The sequence below is a fragment of the Dendrobium catenatum genome, unplaced genomic scaffold, assembly GCF_001605985.2.
Source record: "Dendrobium catenatum unplaced genomic scaffold, ASM160598v2 fragScaff_scaffold_167, whole genome shotgun sequence".
Classification (NCBI taxonomy): Eukaryota; Viridiplantae; Streptophyta; class Magnoliopsida; order Asparagales; family Orchidaceae; genus Dendrobium; species Dendrobium catenatum.
In genome coordinates, this window is record NW_021318629.1 from 332325 (window position 1) to 354452 (window position 22128).

Consider the following 22128-nt stretch of genomic DNA (forward strand, 5'->3'; position numbering starts at 1 on the left):
CTTCAATTTCACAAAGTATCTCATGCTGAATTTGATTTGAAGTCTTCGTAGTCTGGAGTTTGATTTTCCTGAAATATTAGTACACACAAGAGCAAAAACAAATCTTCTAAAAAGTGTTAGGAGACAACTACACATAAAACAATAATATTTGGAATCATCAAAATAATACAAGTTGCAAGAATGTAAAACATGCAAATAGCAACTTTCCTAACATTTTCAAGGTTGTTTTAGTAGTCCAAGTGCTTAGTGTGCAACTAAGCCTAAATGGAAGTGACCACTCTTTTGTTTTATTTGATCGTTTGAATTTGCTAATAGTTATAATTTTAATTGCTCTTATCAATAAATCGTGCAAATTCTTATTTCATCAATTTTAAAGCATTTAGTCCTGCATCAAAAGTCTTGCCAGTTGATCTACATATTAAGAATGTCTCCCAATTTGTCTTGATTTTTCCCTTTTCGCTACCTTTCTATTTCTCTATCTAATGCGATTGTAGCAAGCCACACCTTCCTCTCATTGGGGCAATATATACTTTTTTTTGGGTGTAAATATGGGTGAAGCCCTTTTCATTAAAAGAAAACTAGTTACATGTGTAAAGAAGAACCAAGGACTATCCTAGAACCAAAAGGCGAGCAAAATTTAGCCAACAGTGGCTTTGTGTAACCAAATACACAAACAAAAAGACTAAGGATCATAAAAAAGAACTTGTCAGGTTTACTTAGCCGAAGGACAGGCTCAGTCAAGATGAATTGCCGGAAGAATAGCAGACCCTTGGTTGCAAAGTTTGAAGCAGCAACAAAAAGTATGGACCGAGAAACTCTGCCGTCCAAGGGGAGATGAGGCAATTCGTACATCATTGCCCACCAATACCAAAACTCCAAGCCAAAAGGATAAGATAAAGGCAACAAAATGTTCTTTTACATCCAAAACCCAGCCTCCGAGATAGAAAGCCAACAACTTGAAAACAACAATTCATTACAACAACTGAAAAAGATGTTCAGATTTTTTCCATCTAGAGATTTTTGTAAACACAGCTCTTCTAATCAGATGACAAACCGTAGTGATTGAAGCATGAGAATTCCCAAATTTTCTTTCATTTATTTCCTTCCAAATCATATAAACAGTGCAACAAGCCATGAGGCAGTGAAAAGGCCGGGCCTTAGAATTTACCTCATAAATGCTTTCAAATACTTGGAAGAGGTTTGGCCTAAGTAGGTGGCCCTTAAGGGAAGGCAGCACATTAGTAATGATAGTATATGTGTAGTCACACTCAAAGAATAAAGGGCCGGTAGTTTCTGAGTAGGAATTGCACAGAACACAGCGAGGGTTAACCAAAATTCCTCTCAGATTAAGATTATCCGCTGTTTTCAGCCCATTAGATAATGCCATCCAACAGTAGGTAGAAAACCGTAAAGCATGTTTTTTGTGTCAAACAAAATGATGACAATTCACCTTGGGTAAGTGCTTATGGAAGTAGTTAAGAAATTTTTTAAGACATGGAGCATTTCCCTCCTTTCAGACAAGACAAATGGAGTTATCCACCTTAAACTGCATCAGAACATCTTGAAAGATATTGGAATGATCAAAAGGAACCACCCAGCCATCCTAATTGAGAATAACATTCAACAGAGCATTACGAGGAAATTTCCCCAGTAGTGGAAGAAGAGCCGGCACTTCCTCAAATTTTTTGCCCCCAATCCAATGGTCCCAATACAGAAATATTGGGAAGTTATGAGAAACATTAAAACAGAGCATATCCTTAGCAACAATAGCATGATTACAGAGAGTCTTCCAGAAGGCAGAAGCTTTAGACGAAGGCGGTTTCCAAGGAGATGAATATTTGGATAGAAGCCAATTAGATAGGTGGTTCAAATTATTATAAATTCTGATAAGAAGAGCACAGTTATACCCAAAGTGAAGAGCTTGTAAGGATGGTAGGCCCAAGCCACCATGATGTTTCGGTTTACAAGTATTCTTCTAGGAAATCATGTGCAATTTCCTTGATCTTTTCAACACATAGTAATCAATTCTCTGCTTTAATCAGTACTTTAGTCCTTGTTAATATTGGTGGTTGCAGGTTTTAGAATAACTTTAGACATTTGTCTATTCTGGTGATATTATTATTTCCTCTATGTTGAGATCTTGAGTTTTGGATCAATTTGTCATTGCCACCATCATTTGGATAAGAACATTAGTGTTCAACATCACATTAGGTGATACTTCATCTTCTATGATGATTTTATCTCTCATGTCATCTTGATTATTCATATGCTTGTGATATATAAAATAATATTAATTAATTAGAATTAGCATATCATGTAACCAAACATCTTAAATTTTATATGAAAATCCCTCATTAATCATCATAATGGATTTTTCGTTATGATTATTATTTTCTAATTCAATTTTGTTCTTGAACCACTTTTGTCATGACTCGGCTTGAAAACTTGGGTAGGAACTGAGTGTTGGACGAAGTTTTAATCGCATTTAACAAATATTCATGCATTTTTAGTTTTTACAATTTCCAATATATCAAAAGAGCTATTGAATTACAAAATTCTTTCTAAATAAAAATTGTAGCAATTCTACAGTAAGTACCTTTTTCCTATGATGACACATTTAGGTTAAATTGATTTTCTTATTTCACTCATTTAGTTCTTGATATCTAATTACAATGAGTTGTTATAATTCAGTGGATATATCACATCTCTATACTATAATAATGTAAAGAATATTAAAAATAATATGTATATTTGTCATAATAAATAAACTAATATAAATCATTTAGTAATTATGTTTAGTCAAAGATGATAATGTAAAAGTTTTAAACATTCCTTGTACATAACCATATCAAAACAATTCTCATGCCTTTTTTTGTGTAGTATAACTGTTATAGGTTCATCATCTAAATTATATCATTTAAGGTACTTCCATTTCTATTTCATTCTTCAAACATTTTTTATTTTATGCAAGATGGTATGCTGTGTCTCCAGCTAGTACTATAAGAATGTGAAGTTCTATCAACAAGCATGTGCAATCACTTTTATATATTTATTTTCACTCACATTTTTCCATTTTATACAATACTTTTCGATGTTGTGCACTATAATTATTTGAAATATGATATGATAATTATCACCTATTTCAACGTGATCAATCATTGTAATCTTAAAGATAAACCATGATTTAATTTTGAATAGTAATTAATTGAAAAGTATCAGTATCATACTATCATTTAATGCAATTGATTTAGAAGTAGTATTATTACTATAAATTAAAAATATGATTACTTACCTCCATTTCAGATGACTTGCCTTTCCTCCTTAGTCATTAAATTCTGCCTTTTTCAATTGAATGCCTATAATCATTCTTATGAATATCTTTGTTTATTACTTTATTTAAATCATACATATTTATTTTTCCTTAAATAACTATGCTGTCTCTAACCTTTAACATCCTTAATTTATTGTATGACATGAAATTAAAATTTTATTATTATCTCTTTTAATTTTGTTAAAAGTAATATTCTTTTTAACATCTTAAACTTATTATTTAAAGTACAACTTTAACATTGAACATATCAACCTCTATATTTAGGCATATTAAGGTTATAATAACATTCTAAATATAATTCCTAGACTCCTAGTTATATGCAATCTTAATTTCATAATTTTTCTTTCAAAAGCTTAAACTTAAAACTTAGTATTTATTTTGTGTTGAAAGTTAGAAGATAAGGTTTCTTAACTTACATCTTCATTCTAAATTTAAGATAAAAGAATCTACTTTCTATAAAAGAAAGTCTACCATTCTTGTAATCAATTCGGCACAATCCCTTGGCTTGACCGTTTGATCAATTCACCCAATTTTTTTCATGGTTTATATGGCTTTGTCCCTTATTGATGATGATGAATTAGGCTTCATCCCCTCTCTTGATCTATACCTATCCCTCTCAGTCTCTTGCTATTTATCTCCGTCTCTTCCTCTCTTCCCCATCGCTCACTCTCTATATCCCTTCTCTTACTTTCTTTCACCTTTTTTATGTGGGTCGCTCTTGACATCCCGCTCGGCTCCCATTCTCTACCTAGTGTTTCTTCTCCCGTTCCATAGTGCCTCTTATAGCTGTAAAGGGTGAAACCAATTGATGTCGGTTCAATTTAACTTGCACAAGTTGGTTGATTTTACTTTTTTTTTTCTACAAAATTTTGCAACATACTTCTTGATTTGGTTGTTGGCTTCATTGTGACGATACCACTTTATTATGTTACGGCTTAAGCATAGTTATTCCCCAATGACTTAAGCCTATTAACCATATGCCATAAGATACATCTAATAGGGTTTTGTAATCTTTGTTAGCTAAGTTTGGCTTAAAAATTTTCCCTTTAACAAGCTATCATATTGAGTCTATGGGATCCCATTGAACAATACAACTTATAGATATTGAAAAAAGATCCTTTAATTAAGTTGGATCGACTATCTTCACAAAGAGTCTGTTTGGGATAGCTGCAACTATTTGTAATTATTGTGTGGAAAAACATTGTTTTGAAAGTTGCTTTATATATTATAGATTTTCTTTCATCGAAAAAAGTGCTTTCATATTTAGTCTATGGGATCCCATTGAACAATACAACTTATAGATATTGAAAAAAGATACTTTAATTAAGTTGGATCGACTATCTTTACAAAGAGTCTGTTTGGGATAGCTGCAACTATTTGTAATTATTGTGTGGAAAAACATTGTTTTTGAAAGTTGCTTTATATATTATAGATTTTCTTTCATCGAAAAAAGTGAAGAAACAATTATAATCTAGCAAATTTTGTTGTTAAAAGATCATTTACAGTATAATAATTTTAAAGAGCAGAAAGAAAGTTTTAGTAAAATAAATTTGTGGCGGTGGTCTATATAAAGCTGTGCAAAATAATTGTTCCAACTTCCAAGTGCACAATAAGTAGATCTGGGTACACGAAAACTTGAAACAAGGGAACCATACATTTTGTTCGGGTTTGTCATCATTCTCTCACAATATAATCTAAGCTAATATGGATATACTTGCTTTCCCAAATCAACTTACTATTACTATAAACAAAGCATTATAGAGTCTAAACTTTAGCCTTGAATGAAAATTTTATCTCATTATTGATAGGGGTTATTGATTATAGGGGTGTAGGGAAATGGTAGATCAGATTATTAAGTCCTCATTAGATGTAAAAAACTTTAGGTATTGTTTCATCTAAAATTTCAATGTGCCTTCAAAAAATCAATTCTGGCATGAACTTGAATATTTCAACCGACTTGGGTCGGGATATTTAGTCCTCACAATAATCTACCAATATAAAACTTGAAATTGAACTCGGTGATGGTTAATTGGTTATTTATATGATGTTAGGTAAAAGTTCTCAATTTCTAATAGTCAATCCAAGAAGGCATTTTGATCGTCTTGTAGGGGTACAAGTTATTCCTATCTTAATATAACTAAGGTGCACAACAAACATACATGGCTTCATCATTTTTCTCTTCTTGAAAGGATTTTAATGCGCAAGTGGCTCTCAAGCTAATGGATTATCCTCAATAAAATGACCATTGCCATAAAATGGATTGTTACCCCACGATTTTTGTTGGGGTGATGGTTGATAAGCTCCTACCTGGAACATTTCCAACATCATCTATGGTCATGCCTTTTTATTGAGGTGCAGTTTGACCGAAATGTTGGACTAGCCAGCTCTTTTAAGGCCTAATAATCTGGTTCATTTATAGGTTAAATTTGAGTTCTTGTGGTTGATATTTCTATATTATAATTTATACAGTTTCCATGTGGATTGAGGAGGATACCATGAGAGGTTCTTCACTAAAATTCTTTGGAGTTTCAGCTGTGATTCTTTGTATTGGTTGCATGCTGTGAACAGCAAAAATACCATTTTCAAGTCTTAGAATTCAGCCCACGAAGAGGTGTTGGATGCTTTGAGCCAATGTAGATGGTTCATTCAGGTGCTCTTTGTTTGGTTCATCCAATTGAGACTAGGATAAGAGTTTGAATTGAAAATTTGAATTCGAATGATTGAAATTCAATTAGTGAATTTTAAATGTCAAAATTTTAAATTTGAACCGTGGATATGGCTCATGATTTGGTAAGGAATACTGTTAGGTTGAGAAAGATGTGGTGGTGGTGATGTTATTGTTGATTGTTATGATGATGATGGAACATTGATGGCGGTGGTAATAGTTTTGGTGACTAATTATTGAAGTTATCCAATAATTCATCATTAATCCAATAACAAACCCATGGGCACAGGAAGGGCCGATGGGTAATTACTTATTAAAACTGTTCTGTTTAAGATTAGTTCTAAACAAAATTATATAAAATAAATTTAAAAGTAGTCAAGATAACTTATGCTAAGTGTAAACTAAATACATCAACTATCAAAGCCAAAAACCTATCAATAAGCACATCGAAGCCCCACATACAAATATTGATTGGACGGTTGCCATTAGTTAGTCCTGGAAGAACTTGAGTGTAAGGCACCCTCATTCAATTGATCTGAAATTCTCTGGCTGAAATTAGAAGAAAATGAGTATTTATGAATTTTTTGGAACTTCTTCCTGTAGGTTTCTATGATATTTCAAAATTAACTTATTTGATGACTTGTAATATGTTGCTATTTTTGTGAGAACTGTGTTGAATTCCTACTTTCCGAAGGTTGTTTATTCAACTGGAATATGGTTATGAGTGTTATTTCTGTTCTTTGTGATATTGACTGTTATTTGACTCCTTGCCACAATTTGTTCCAAGTAAAATTATGTCTGGATCATGCAGAATGTTAGGTATCATTTGTGTTAACAGGTCCTATTTCAGAATGATTCTCCTGCTACTTTGCTTGCTCGAGTAATTGGCATCATTGGCTCCATAGAACAAACAATGCTCGCTAAAGGACGCGATACATACAAGTATTTTACTAAAAATCACATGTTATACGAAAGGAACCAGGTTTGAAATTCTTCTTTTCCTATATATGCAATATGTTTTATGTATTGGTATTAACAATATTCAATAGAAATTAATTGCCATCTGCTTTCTTTTACGATTAATTTACCTTTTAAACAATGTAATTTGTCCTTGGAAATATTTCCATTTTCTAAGGTAGGGCATCGTTGTTGAAATTAACTTCCGTAGCTGCTGAGTTCATACGAAAACTGATGCATAAATCATTTGATTTTTTTTTTTGGGTAATTTTTGGTTGATTGAACCATATCGAGAGGGTTTAAGGCAGTACCAAGTGTTAAATCTCCGTGTATCTCAACTAGCCGTGGAAAATTTTGTTGGTAAGGCCTAACCAAAACTGAATTTTAGACAACAAACCTCAATATCTATGCTACTTTTTCTTATATTTTGTTTTAAAGTTTGAAAAATGAAAATAGGAGCAGATGCAGTTTATGAGTATCTTCAATTTAATGAAATAGTAAAACATGCGTTATTAAAAATAAATGTCTGATTACATGATTTGAATAATATTTATGATTCAAATAGATCAGGAATATAAATTTTGGTATACTGTATTATGCTTCAAAGAGTAGAGAATCCTATTCTATGTGCGCAATAACAATTATTTCTCATCACAACACCTCAGTAATTTTTTTTTTTCTTCGTGCATTAAGATTAAATTCTTATCTGATATGATATATTTTTATCAACTAACATCTAAAAGGATTCATTCTTATTTGCATTATTTTAAAAGGCAATGCACGAAATTTCCTGTTTTTTTTTTATTGGAATGATTAATTCTTGTCAAAATTTTTATTATAATTTTCAATCAAATGTTTTAAGCGTTTTTTCATTTTGCTAGGTTTTTCAAATTTGATAAATTAAAAAATAATATAGAGGAAATTAATTAATTTAGCCTTCCATCTACTTTCAAGCACTCTATTTTTAGTGACAACCATTTACCCCAAATGAAGAAGTGGATCGAAAGTGGAGCAAAGGCAGGACAAAATTTGTTAATTTTACTGTTTTACCTCATGCTCTGACACTTCCATTAACAGTTGCCTTTTTAGCTTTTCAATGGTTTTATATAATGCTAGAGGAGTTTTTGTATTTCATTTTGAAATATATGAATCTATAAATAAGCATTACTTGTACTAGTGATGTCAAAGTACAAATTTACTATTTCTAGACATGAAACATCTAAATCCTCTTGAATAGAATAGAAAATACCTCAAAATTCTAGAAAAAATATTATTTTATATTGTAAATGTGAATGGAAAATTTAATAACTAAAAGTAAAATAGGAATAGTTCTTTAAAAATATGGGAAATGACAAATTATTGCGGTCTGATCGTCTTAATCCTCAAGATGGCATGAATATTACTGCAACTGTGAGGATAAATCCTAGTGGGAGAAAGTTCGGACAATCAGACAGTCTTATCTTACTCTAAAAAGAAAGGACATTAGTCATTGATATTTTGCTTAAGGGGATGATTTAAAATAAATGTGTAAAAACAGCCATGCAATCCGAGTAAGATCCCTTGAATTTGAGATGTGCTTCAATACAAAAAAATCAAGGTGTTTATTTTTAGTGGATGCCTTGTTATGCCAAAAACAATGAGCAAGGTTTCAAACCAAGAGGAGGGAGGAAAGGGGTAACTGAAAAGTGAAAACTAGAGAGTAAAAGGAAAATAATTTGGATAACTGGGTATAAAATTAAAAGAATTCCTTTATTTTGAGTGTCAAATTTGGCCTTATAATTAGGAACAATTATTACGTCCTCTGACCTGACGTAGAGGTACGTTCGGCCGCGAATAACATATCGCCACGTGTTCTTACTCTTTATCGCGCGGCCCGACGACTTGACCCGGAGCGGAACCCAGAAATGCTTTATTTTTTTGCTCAGGATTTGCTCGGGATTTGCTCAGGATTTGCTAGAAAAAACTAGGTACAACTCAGTATTTGCTTAGGATTTGCTCGGTATTGATAGGGATTTGCTCGGTAGTGCTAGGTATTTGCTCGGTATTGCTAGAAAAATCTAGGTACAACTCGGTACAACTCAGTATTTGCTCAGGAGTTGCTTGGTATTGCTAGGGATTTGCTCGGTAGTGCTAGGTATTTGCTCGCTATTGCTAGAAAATCAAACCAAGAGGAGGGAGGGAAGGGGTGACTGAAAAGTGAAAACTAGAGTAAAAGGAAAATAATTTGGATAACTGGGTATAAAATTAAAAGAATTCCTTTATTTTGAATGTCAAATTTGGCCTTATAATTAGGCTTTTGAGGTTTTCTTAACAGGTATAGTGGTAATGAGTTTAATGCTGGCACCCTTATGCTTGTTTCTCATTTATAATGGATGAATGGGCCACATTGGTCATGTAATGAAAGGTCTTTCGAGGAGGTTATATGCTACATCTATTGGTTAAACATTGCATTATATTTTTTCTTATATACTTTCAGACAAAATTGAAGAAAATTGGTTGAGTATGCTTTATTTCAATATAATTCATACAATCCTAGGAAAGTGTCTGATAGGAAAAATATGAAATTAAGGAATAGACTTAACTTATAAAGTAATTACAATAGTTCACAGATTGATGTGTAGGTAAGTAACTATTCCATTGATCAATGTGATGGTAGCAAGAAAGAGGGCAAAAGTCTTGATGAATGTAGGGCTTTAGCTGATGGAGTTTCAACACATGTTAGCTAGAAGTTGGAGTTGGCTGAGGGTGGATCCCTGGGCGGAAATTATACTGGCTTATCAAACTCTTCAAGTGAATGAATGGTTATCCATTGCAAGCTTGCCTAATAATTTTGGAAAGACTATTCTTGATAATCATTTGGTGAGAATGTTAGTAAGTTGTCACAAGTAAATCTTTGATTTCAAATGGATTATAAATTAAATTGATATCAAAATTCTCCTTTATAATATAACTAAGAACTTTATATTTTGTATGGACATGTTGCACAAGATTGTGCAATATTGATGGTTGACTTGTTATTCTAATAGAACCTCTTATGATCAATTTATTCAACTTTCAAATCTTTCATTATAATTTGTAGCCAAAATCATTCATGTATTCCTAGTGTCGTAGATTTAAACTCAGCTTTTTTGCTCGATCTTACTTTCTCATTTTGTATTTTTACTTCTTCATGTCACAAGATTGCTTTTCTAAGAATGCACAAATCTTGTCATTCATTTAAATCGTATAATATGCATTTTTGTATGCTTTAAGGGCCTCCTCTATTTTGAATGGTATTTCTTTGCCAATGACACTCTTCAAATATTGTCGAATTATATATACTGTCATAAGGTACTATTCTTTAGGATTATGCATGACCTAACTCATCATAGAAACAATATAGACCATGTTAAGTCTAGAATATGACAAGTAGTTAAGTCTTCCCACCAGTTCGTGGTATGAGATTTTTTTTCTATTGTTATCTCTACTGTAGCATCTTCAAATTTATGATTAAATTTCACGAGGCTCTTGACGTTTTTGCATCATAACTTACCTGTTTCTTTTAACATGTACGTTATGTATTTTTGTCGTGTTATGAAGATTTCATATCGAAAGTGTGCACTTTTATTATGTGCTTAAATTGCCAAATTTTCATTGAAGTATTTGAGATTTCTTTTGATGCTTCAAGTGTTAACATTGAAGGTGTTTCAAGTTAAGATGGGCATCGATTCACTTTTTGTGAGAAATTGAATGAAGCAAAGCAAAAGTATTTCAACTATGGTCAAGAGTTCATGCAATGTTACATTCTCTTGTAAAATGTAGATATTATTTAATACATGGAATTTTTAGATTTTCTTGACCATCACTCTCCTAAATATTTAAAGTAAAAAGAGTCAAACATTGCTAAATGGTTTAGACTTCTACAAATGTAGATTGTTGTGCTTTAAAAATGGGGCGTAAGCAGGAGAGATGTACTTGATGAAACTGAGGAGAATCTAATCAAAGAGACATTTTCCATCACACCCATCTTGACTTTTACTAACCAAGATTGAGTGATTAGAAATTTTTTTTGCCTAGATCATCATATATCATTCATTATAGTTCATCATTATTTAACAATTTAATTATAAACATTAATACGGATGTGTGCATAAATAAAATCTTCAAATTGAATTATAGAGCTTTAAAATAACTTCATATATAAATTTGTACTTACTAGAAGTTTTTAATTTACATCGTATGCATTTTTCATTTTAAATTATATCCAAGACTATGCAATCAAAATTATTATGTACAAGCAAGATGGGATCTCTGAATAGGGCTCAAGTTGCTATTTTCTCTTGCTTGAAAGTTTGAAATCATAGTTATAATATCCCATGAGCTAAAATTTTAATATTTAATTATGTCTCATACTTGATATTAAACAACTTTAAAATTTGAATTAATAAAAATTATCTTGAAATTATTTAAACAAATGATTATATAAAAATGCAATAGTTTTAATTACAAATCAGGTGCTAATTACATGTTCAATATGAATAAATTCTATATAATATGCCAATTAACTTAAAGAAATTTGTAAATATTATTCCCATGAATAGTTTTCTCCTTATATTAGAGATTGAGCATCTCATCATAATCGTCGGTTTTTTTCGCGACATATTTCTTAGGGGTGTCAATATTTGAAACTCGACTTAGACCCAACCTGAAAAATTTTGGGTTCGAGTCAACCCATTTGCCAGATGGGTTGAATTTGGGTTCAAGATTCTAACATGTTTCTTAAACAAGGTCAAGTTCGGGTTGACCCAAAAACCCGAAGGTGACCAGAATGCAACCCGGGTGGGTGACGACTAAATGTTCTCTCTCATTCTCTTCTCGATTCCCACTCACATCCAGCCCAAACTGAAACCGTGCTTGCGTCGCACCCAGCGCGTGATTGCTCGCACTTCGCACTTGCATCGCGCTTGCGTCACATCCATCTGTGCCACGCTCGCACCCCGCACGGTCGCTGGCTGCTGGCCACATCTGCAAGGGCACCCAGCATTCGCGCTCGCTCTTGTGTCACGCAGCTTGCGCCTTGTCCTCACCCGCACGCGTTTCGCACGTAGTTGGCTTCTCATAACTCGGGTTTAGCAGGTCAGGTAGGGTCAACCCGGAAACCCGATGGGTGGGGCCAATGTCTGAATTCCTAACTCGTTGGTATAATCGGGTCGTGTTCGGTTTAAATTAGTTGAACGCGGGTTTGGACCCGAATTTGACCCGAAAACCTATTTTGACACCCCTAGATAATCAAAGACTGCCACCACCTCAATAAGATACCTCGATCAATCCAAAAACTTAAACCACATGTTCCATATGCAGTCATAAAAACGATCCCCTTAAAAGCCAAAACACACTAAACGATGAATCCAAATCCCATTGCTTAACAACAAATTCATCAATCCTAGTAAAAACATAAACTATTAATTCTATTCCATTTAATAAATTCCCCAATATAATACTAGATTTCATCATCCATCTTCAAAAAACTACCAAAAGAATCTTAGACAGCCATAAGGCCACATAAATGATGAGATAAATATTTTCGAAACATTAAGCCAGTCAATTTGTCCATAATTATGATTTCCAAGATAACCATAATTGAATTAATCAGAATTCATATCAAATCATATGAATCAACCTATTGCTGGAAAAGCATCTACATCTCTTTGTCAAAGCCATCATCATTGATATATTTTCATTACAGAAGTTACAAAATAAAAAGGTAAACCGACTAATAAAAAACAAATTAATCGTGCTCAGATCAATGTTTGTTTGATGCTTTTGATAAGAATAAAAAAACAAATTACAATAACTAGTACAAACAAATGCTTGAGTGTTCAAACCCAGTTATAGTTGTAGGATGATCAAATTGTAACATAACAACCCTTTTCCTCTAATCTGTTTAATTTCTTCGCTTGTTTACCTGAGTTTATTTAATCACCTTTTAACCAGGAAACAAACCGTTTGGAGTACTTGATCCCCAAGAAAACATCCTTGCGACATCGGTTACCTATGGGCGATCAGGGCTTCATCGATTTTGTGGCTCATCTTCTCGAGATAAATCCGAAGAAGCGTCCAAGCGCGGCAGAAGCATTGAAACATCCATGGCTATCTTATCCTTATGAACCTATATCATGCTGAGTGTTTCTTGTGGAAGAAGACAGAGACATAAGCCTTAAGCACCCAAATTGGTTCCCACTGCAACAAGCTGTGCTGGGTTTATTTGCGATTGCATGGATCTTCCTGTTAGACCAAGAGGAGCTTGAGGCTACCATTTTTTCTCCTTTTTCTTTCTTTCTTTCTTTTACTACCTTATTGATTGAGCATGTTCTTGAAGGTGTATCGTATGGTATGGGATGGCAGAAAGTGCTTACAGTTCTTGTTCTAACTTGCAGCTATTTGTTGTCAGCCACATTGTAATCTTATATAGAATGCATTAGGTCAGGTGTTTTTGAATGGGGGCATTGTCCTCTTGTATATGATGTGATTATATTTTAGGGGGATATTTACTCTTTAGAGAACTGCATTATTTTCTCTTCTTCTTTTGTTTTTTGTTAGTTTTGTGGCTTCACTTAAACTTCTGGGGCTGGACTTCACTTAACTACTCTTATACTTACTGTTTAAGATTGCTAATGTATGGAAGGAGCTTTTCAATGTCAGATATGAAGTATTAGGCTGAGTAGAAAGGTTTATAGTAGTTATATATGTATTGATATAAGTCATCTGGGTCTGTTGGTTGGGTGGTTAGGCTATCAATTAAGAGGTTTTGAGTTCGTGATTTGTGTGTGAGTCTTTGTTGGTTTGGAGCTTAAGCTATCAACTAAAAGGTTTTGGATTTGTCATGTGTGTGTGAGTTTGTCTTAATTGACCTAAATGTTCGAAAAAAAAGTTATATGTTTTGTATGAATGGCAAATGAAATGAATTAAGGTGTTCTTATATTGATTGACATGAAATGGCTGTGGTTGCTGTCATTTGTGCATCTTGTTTTAAACTTGCTACTGACTGGAGCTGGGATCCTTTAAAAATGCATCTTTTTCATGAATTTTTTATTCATAATATATTATTATTATTTTAAATTTATCTTGTTTTAATGAAAAATTATATTTTAAATAAATTTTTTATCTTATTTTTTCATTAAAATTAGAAAGTAACTTAATTTTTAGTAAATATAAAACAATTACGTTATATTAGAAGCAATGTAATTTAAAAAACTAAAAATGATGTTATATTTATTAAAATTAAGTATGAATTTTTATTTATTTATTATTGAAAAATAAGATATATATATATATATATTCTATCTCCTGCATCAGCTTCCAAACCTTTAAATTTTGATGGAATAAAGCATATCAAATAGCTTGACATCACAAAGATTAATACTAATATTGATATTAATTTGAACGTCAAACTTCATCTTCTATAGTACCTAGAATGAATTAGATAGTTTCTTTAGCATCATTTCTTATATGTGCTACATCAAAATTTGACAATAATTACCTATCCATTAAGAGGGAAATTATAGATTCGAAATGGGATGAAAAATTCTTTCATCCCAAATGAAGACATTCCTCTTTGAAGAGGAAGACTAAGACCTCCATTATAATGATGCAAAGTCTTGACAGTTACTCAGAACTAGACAAATATGGGGTGATTCAATACTGCTTATAGAGAAAATATTATAGCTTGTAAAATGAGAATACTTTGTATATATATGACAATGTTCTGTTCTACTATGAATTAAAATTAGAGTCTACAAAGAAGGAATCGAGATATGTGAATTTCTTACTTTGAGTGGCAGAGCATTGGAACATGAAAGAAACATGCTCATCTCATATCCAGGATAATATCATATCGGAATTGGAACTAAAAAAAAATGAATTATGCATCACCTATATAAGTCAGTAAAAAATTTTTCTTAGGAGAAAATTGGGCATACAATAAGAGGTGAAGTGAATGTTAGAGAGAGAAATTATTTTAAGAGTGGAAGAGAATATGACAAAGAAGAGGAATTTTTTATTATATTTCTTTCTCTCTTACATCAAAATGATAAGATTTAATGTCTTTTTATACTTGTACAAAGATAATTCTAGACATACAATCTCGAAATTTTCATAATAAAATTCAACTACCAACCATCAAAAATAATTTCATATTCTTGATATTTCTTCTATACAATTTCCTAGATAGATAATTTATTTTGGTATACATTTTCAACAGTGAATTCCCCCATATTATGGGCAAATTATTCTGTGTGGACGCCGAATGCCATCCAAAGACTAACTAGAATGCACAACGTCACCCTCGCTTGGTACCTCGGCTCAGTACCGCACTCAGTAAGGTTGACATGACGCATTCTGGTTGGTCTCCAGATGATGGCACAAAATAATTTCTCCCTATTGTGAGGGGGGATTTATAATTGGAGGAGATGTTGAAATTACAAAGTACATAGTTAAAAAAAGAAAGTAAAAAATTATCTTTTTTAACGTATACAGTTATTAAAAAAATTGGCTATATGCTGCCTTAAACACTTGCTGTTGCTGGCAATTAAGCTTCAGCAACTCCGACTGTCGACTGACCTAACTTGCCCGAACATCCATTTTCTAAGATTTTTTTTTTTCTGGAATTTTTTCAATTTTCTCGACTCAATTTTGATATTTTTGAATCTCAACGAAACCTCCACGGCTACTTTTGAGTAAATATGATGAATTTAGAGTAAAAAATTTCAATATTTTTTTCTTCAACAGACAAGCCGACTTTATAAAAAGCTAAAATTATAATTAAATATATTTTAGTTAGTTCACAGCTCTAAGGGATGTCTACACTGACATCTAAAGAGCAAACACACATTATAATTTTTTTCTGTAATTATAAGTTAGTGCATAAAGCTTTCTTATGGTTTATCATATATTTTGGGATGATATAAACTTAGATATTTTAAAATAGGTTGCAATAATATCTCTAAACAAAATCACTTGACCAACACAAATCTCTAAGTAATATTTGAATTGAAAACTTCTAAAATTAAATTTAGGACCATCCAAAAAAAAAATAAATGAACTAAACATCTTAATAAAATGACCTCAATGATTTCAAAAGTGATTCGATATGAGTCCAACTTAACCTAAATCAAATCAAGTACTTAAAGTACATATGAAACTTCTGCGTATTAATTGAAACAAGAGTTTCTAAATCTTATATGGTTATAACTAAATTGAGTAGTTTGATAAGAATAATTCAATGAATTCAAGATCATTCAATTTTGAGGTCATTAAGGTATGTAATTGCTAGATAAATTATCATTGATCAATGGAATTAATATTAATATTTTGTTAGAGTTTTTATTTTGGCCAAATTTATCAAAATATTTATCTCAAAAAGCTATAAATAATACTCTACTTTTTATGCGAGGGGATTTTTTTTTTCTCTGAGTCATGAGATTTAATGAGCTCTATTTCAATGTCAGACTACTATTATCAATAACCATAATCAACAACATTGATTACTAACATCCAACTATGTCATTCGACTATTCAATTATGGACACTCGTTCTCTATTACATTATAATTGATTGATTGAAAATGTATAGTAATCTCTTTAAAGCAAATGAGCAGGAATCATTAAGTTATAAATCAAAATGCGCTACATCACTTGATGTATGACAATACATAATATCGATACACAATAAAATAATAACATGACACAACTTTATTAACCTCAGGACGGCATCAGATGACCACACATAATAATTTTGCCAATAGTACTATCTCAAGACACCATTGTTCATTTTAGGCTCCACTACTAATCTTTCATCAAACGGAGGAAAAATTATTTAAATAATATTCACATGAAGCCATATGGGGGCCGATGCCTTATTATTGTATTGTTGATTATTGTTATGAACAAAATATTTATTATGAACATTCTATATCTAACGCATCAAAAAATAAATATGTAGTACTATTTCACGAAACCGTTGAATGCTTGCTGCAAGAAGAAAGAACGAGCGCATATATCCAAAGAAAATCGATCCATTGCTCAGAGAAACCAAATTAAAGCATAACGAACATATCTTGAGTGCAATACCTCCTTCGCGAGTCGCGAGTATTTTCGGTTCACCGAAATTGAAAGAAAGAAATGACGAATAAAAGTAACAACTATGCTAGAAACTATACGTTCACCTGATCCATTGCGTCGAAATCAAATGCCCTCGTCAAAATCTATAACAGCCCAACTCGTGGGGGCAGCCACCGGAATCAAGGGGCATTCGCTTGTGTCGACAGCGTTTGGATCCCCACAGGTTTCAAACTCGGCGGCGGATGCTGGCCTGGTTTTCGATGAACCATGATCAGGAACCCCGCCCTCCGGATTGCCCAAGATCGCCGCCGACGCTATATCAGCAAGGTACAAGTGCGGGAGTGGTAGGTATAGGCTGTGAACAACGATCTTGGCGTTGCAGACCACATCGAGTTCCTTGATCGGAACATAGTTGATCCTCAGGCTGCCAGACGATAGCCCAGCTCCGGTCTGCGTCAACACCAGGTGCTGGCCGTGGACCAGAGTCGGAAGCATCGTGCCCTGCCTCAGGCTCATTAGATCGGAACGCATCAAGACCCGGTTCGGCACCACATGGAATCTCACATCGGTGAGGTATGCGTGACCGCCGGCAAAGATCGAGTGGTCGTTGAGGGCGAATACGGTCATGTTATTTAGACCGGCGAGTTCCGGGTACTTAACGCGCATTGCGAGAGCGAGGATGTTGTATCCTCCCTCGTGGAGACGGAGAATCGCGTCGCGAAGCATCAGGCGCATGATGGCCGTACTTCGGGGGTTAGGGCCGTCGTTGGCTGCGTCGATTTCAGGGGAAAAATCAGAGGGAAAGGATTCTTGCCCGCAGGAAGCGGTTGATAGTGGCGCGACGCAACCCTGAATGCCGTGAATGACGATCTGGCCGTCGTTGAAGAGATCGGGTTGGGTGATCTCGATGCCATCAACGAAGATATTGATGCCGGAGGAATCGCGATCAAGATCGTTTGATCCAACGGAGTTGTTGGATTTGGAGACGGCGCTTGTAGAAGTAATGCTGAGGCATCTCCCGGGTGAGGAGGTCTCGAGTTTGGCGCCGAAGGTGAGCTTGGAGAGGTAGACGCTTGAGAAGAGGCCGGGAACAAGGTGTTCTCGTAGGAGGCGGGGAGCCGAGAACGAGGGGCAGGAGCGGATGGAGTCATCACTGGGGGCAAAGAGAGTAATGGGACCGTACCATGAGGATAGAACGGGCGAATACAGAGCAGGAACGGCCATTGCGAGTTCGTGGAAGCCCAGGTTGGATAGGATCGGAGCGAGGAGGTCGGTGCGGTAGTGCAATTCTTGTGGAACAGAACGACGAGAGGCCATCGGAAGTGAGGAAGACGAAGGACGGACGGAGAGGAGAGCGAGAAGGGAGAGGAGGAGCGAGAGAGAGTTGGTGGGACGAAGAGGAGCCATAGTAAGAGAGCAGCAATGTGTACTGTGAGCAGCGGAGGATGCATGTCTCGGCTTTATAGCTGCGGATAGGAGCCAAAATGAATAAACGAGCTTGGCGGGATATGCAACAAATGACGATCGTACCCTTAATTTACTAGAATATTTCTGGTCTTTATCGTAAATTTATGGGCTCACTTTCGTCGTATATTACAATTTGCCATTCATGATTGGTGTGGAAACGGCTGCAACGACGTGATCGTCCTTACTCAGTACGGTTTAATTGACAATTTTCAATAGTTAGTTATTGCGCAAAGGAAAACAATAATGTCCAAAATTTCAAGTCTATTCAGTATTCATCAAGGAGAAATTAGGGTGTACACAATCCGAACATGTTTGGATGTACGTACACACTGTTTATTTTGTTGTATATTTTTTGATAAATAATTTTTTCGTGGCAAAATAAGTAGTAAATAAATAATACTCACTAAATACACAAAAAATACATAAAAAATACGTAGAAAAAATTATTTATAAAAAAATACGCAACAAAATAAGCAGTGTATACGCACATCCGAACACGTTCGGATTGCGTGCACAATAGTTTCTCTTCATCAAGCACTAAACTACTATCATCTTGATTTTGAATTAAAATTTTTAATATAGATGAATTGTAGAATATATATATATATATCTTGATTGCTCTTTTGATAATAAGGGAAATAGAACAATGGCTGAGATGGGTGTTAGGCATTAGTCATTAATAAGAATTGAATGATAATCTAAGAGATTGTCAGGCTTTAGTCTTTGAAATGTCTTAGGTGATGTTAGATAGGGGGCATTAGGATCGATTTGGGCAATATTGGGAAGTAAGCTCAATCATTCTCCTCATAAGAGGGAAAATCACATAATTGAAAGATAGTTATTGAGTGTTGGTGGGTGTCAGGCAATGGATGTCAATGAATGTCAGTCAATCAACCCAATCACTTTTCTTATTTGAAGGGAGGCTGAAAAATCATTGAGACATAGGAATTATACAATGGACAATGAAAGAATGTTGAAGGACTCAAGATGTTTGGTGATTGACTTGGTCACTATTCTTATAGAAGGGAATGTCAAGTGATTGAGAATATAGATGAAGTGCATCAAATGTCGATGCTTAATGAAAGTAAGACATTAATCGTTTGTTGGAATTAACTAATGGTTGAGTATAAATGTTAGAAATGATGCAGTGGCCAATAATTGACTTGATCATTCTACTTGTTATATTGAAGATCAAGTGATAAAAAGTTTGGTATTTCAAAGTGATTGCTAGTATATATTGGGTGTCAATCATTGGAAGACGTATGATGATGATTTAGTATAAAAATAAAAAGTCAAGTGATGACTAGTGATTGATTTGGTCATTTTTCTTGTAAGAGAGATAACAATCGACAAGAAAGATGGGAATTGGAATTTATAGTTGGCTTATGTCAAATGTTGGTTATTAATAGGCGTCAGACAATGATTGATTAAGAGTTCTAGAGGTTGAGTGGTTGGCTTGATTGTTCTCCTTGAAGGTGGGGAGCAATTGAGACAAAGTCAAAAGACATTAATGACAAATAAAAGTTTGGCATTTATTGTTGGTAGACATTAAACGATAATCTTCTATGAACATTTGAAGTCATCAAATGATGGTTAACAATTTATTTAATTGGTCGTCATTATCTTTATAAAGAGAGATAGTAGGTGATAATAAAAACATTTGATGTTTGTTGATGTTAGAATTATTGATAAAATTCATGTTATCCTTCAAATTCCTCGCCATCTTACATGTCCATCTTACATGTAGCAAGTTCCACTATTTCAAGTCTATAAGTCATCTTTGTTCTCAAGATTTCTCTTGGGATGGCCAGCTTAGAATGCCTCTTGTGATTGACTAAGGAACAATTCTTAGGTGTCCTCTCTTTGGTGGCTTCCATGTATTCCATACATATACAAAATCCTTTTCGTATTCGATTATTAGCAATTGCAACAAAAATTCAATTATCATTTACATTAAACCTCATAGTATTATTATTATTATTATTTATATAAATTTCACTATACCTTTCACAACCCAACCCGATAAGAACCATTCAGGCCAGATTCTTAAAACAACTACTAAATCGAATTCTTCCTTTTCCCAACCCTAAAAACAAAATGCAAAACACCTATGAGCTAAAACAGCTCAACATGCCACATTTTAACTGATCTAAATTCTCAAATTATTTTCTTTATTAAATATTCACTAATTATTAAAAGCGGGACCGATTAGAGAAATAAACGTAGCTATCAAAACTTCACCTTAAACTAATAAATGTAGTTTTCAAAACTTAGTCAAAATACAAAAGCTCTTTATATATCCCTCTCAATGAATAGAGTTCAATAACTCTGACCCTTATCATTCTCAATAGACATAGTTCAATAACTCTGAGCAACATACATAGTTCAATAACACTGAAGTAGGATGTGCATATATTATCATAATCAGACTTCTTCCACCAATTTCAGATCTCTATAAAATCACCCATTTCATCTAATTATGCACATATTTCAATGTACTATAGTGATTGATGCATAAATAAACACATTTCAAAATTTACCAAAATGTCCTAATAGTAGGCAATAAAAAATCTCACTAAACAAATATACTTATTTTCAAAAAATAATCAAAATATCAGAGATTGTGCATAATACTATTTAAAATTTTAATTGTACTATAATAAAAAGTTTGGAAGGGCTCTATTTGTGTATTGGATATTCGTATAAAGTTAAAACACTAAACTTTATATCTCTTTACTACCACGAATATTCTAAGATGTAGAAATACTAATTATTCAACTTTTAATTTTAAATCCTTTTATGCCTTCAAATCTGGTGATCCCAAAATTATGAAAAAATATTCATAAATTAGCTAAGAATGTTTAAAAGACTCTTGTGAAATTAGTTTGCAAAACAGACACCTAATAGTCCTAAAATCCTTATTTTGTACTGACAAGTACTAATTTTTTAAAGAAATTTTGCATAAGAGCTAAACTTATGAAAAAAATAGTAAAACTAGAATACAATAATATTTTTGTTATGACAAATTAAAATAGTTTGTGATTGGGGCTTATAACGATTCATGAAATAATTTTTAAATATTTTAGGACAAAAAATCTTAAAAAATAAAGGGTTTTCACATCTATATTAACTAGTGAGAATAGTCCTTTCTAAGTAGTAAATTAAAATGGTTTCCTTTGTGAAGTAAAAAAATATGGCAAAAGATAAGGCCAATTTTAGATGTCGACTATATCAATGGACATAAAAGACAAAATGTTAAGTAACCTGGAAGCTATTTAGACATTTTTTTTGTTGATTAAATTCTTATATGTTTCTAATCAATCTATCTTTGTATGTTAATTCAAAAGAATTAGCTTCGTTACATTCCTTCTCTTATTCTTTTTATAAGATGATTTTCAAAGATGTATATAATTATGGAACTAATATATATTTGAATATTTCATATATTAGGTCCAAACTAGTCCAATTTGAAGTTTAAAGCGCCCAACTTAAACAAAAAGAATGAAAAGCTAAAACTCTTCAGACTCATTATGAACTTGATAGGCTCACTATGAGCTCGTCAGTTATAGTGAACTCATCATAATTATACTAAACTTATCAAAGTTATAGTG

The 22128-nt window shown here is 33.2% G+C and overlaps 2 protein-coding genes across 3 annotated transcripts in view; one reads left to right on the forward strand and one right to left on the reverse strand.

The window, feature by feature from the left end:
- LOC110111574 overlaps nucleotides 1-13514 on the forward strand; it is a 44993-nt gene extending 31479 nt beyond the window's left edge. For both annotated transcript variants that reach the window (XM_020843497.2, XM_020843499.2), the window contains 2 exons: nucleotides 6835-6978; nucleotides 12927-13514. In XM_020843497.2, the coding sequence (XP_020699156.1) occupies nucleotides 6835-6978; nucleotides 12927-13115 (333 nt within the window). In that variant the 3' untranslated portion in view covers nucleotides 13116-13514. The remainder of the gene's footprint in view (nucleotides 1-6834; nucleotides 6979-12926) is intronic.
- Nucleotides 13515-17173: 3659 nt separating this feature from the next.
- LOC110111555 (fasciclin-like arabinogalactan protein 21) lies at nucleotides 17174-18457 on the reverse strand. Its single transcript, XM_020843478.1, has one exon. The coding sequence runs from the start codon at nucleotides 18455-18457 to the stop codon at nucleotides 17174-17176; it is 1284 nt and encodes a 427-aa protein (XP_020699137.1).
- Nucleotides 18458-22128: the final 3671 nt, after the last annotated feature.

Excerpts from the sequence above, each read along its gene's own strand:
- LOC110111555 (XM_020843478.1), bottom strand. The coding sequence starts at position 18,457 with ATGGCTCCTCTTCGTCCCACCAACTCTCTCTCGCTCCTCCTCTCCCTT.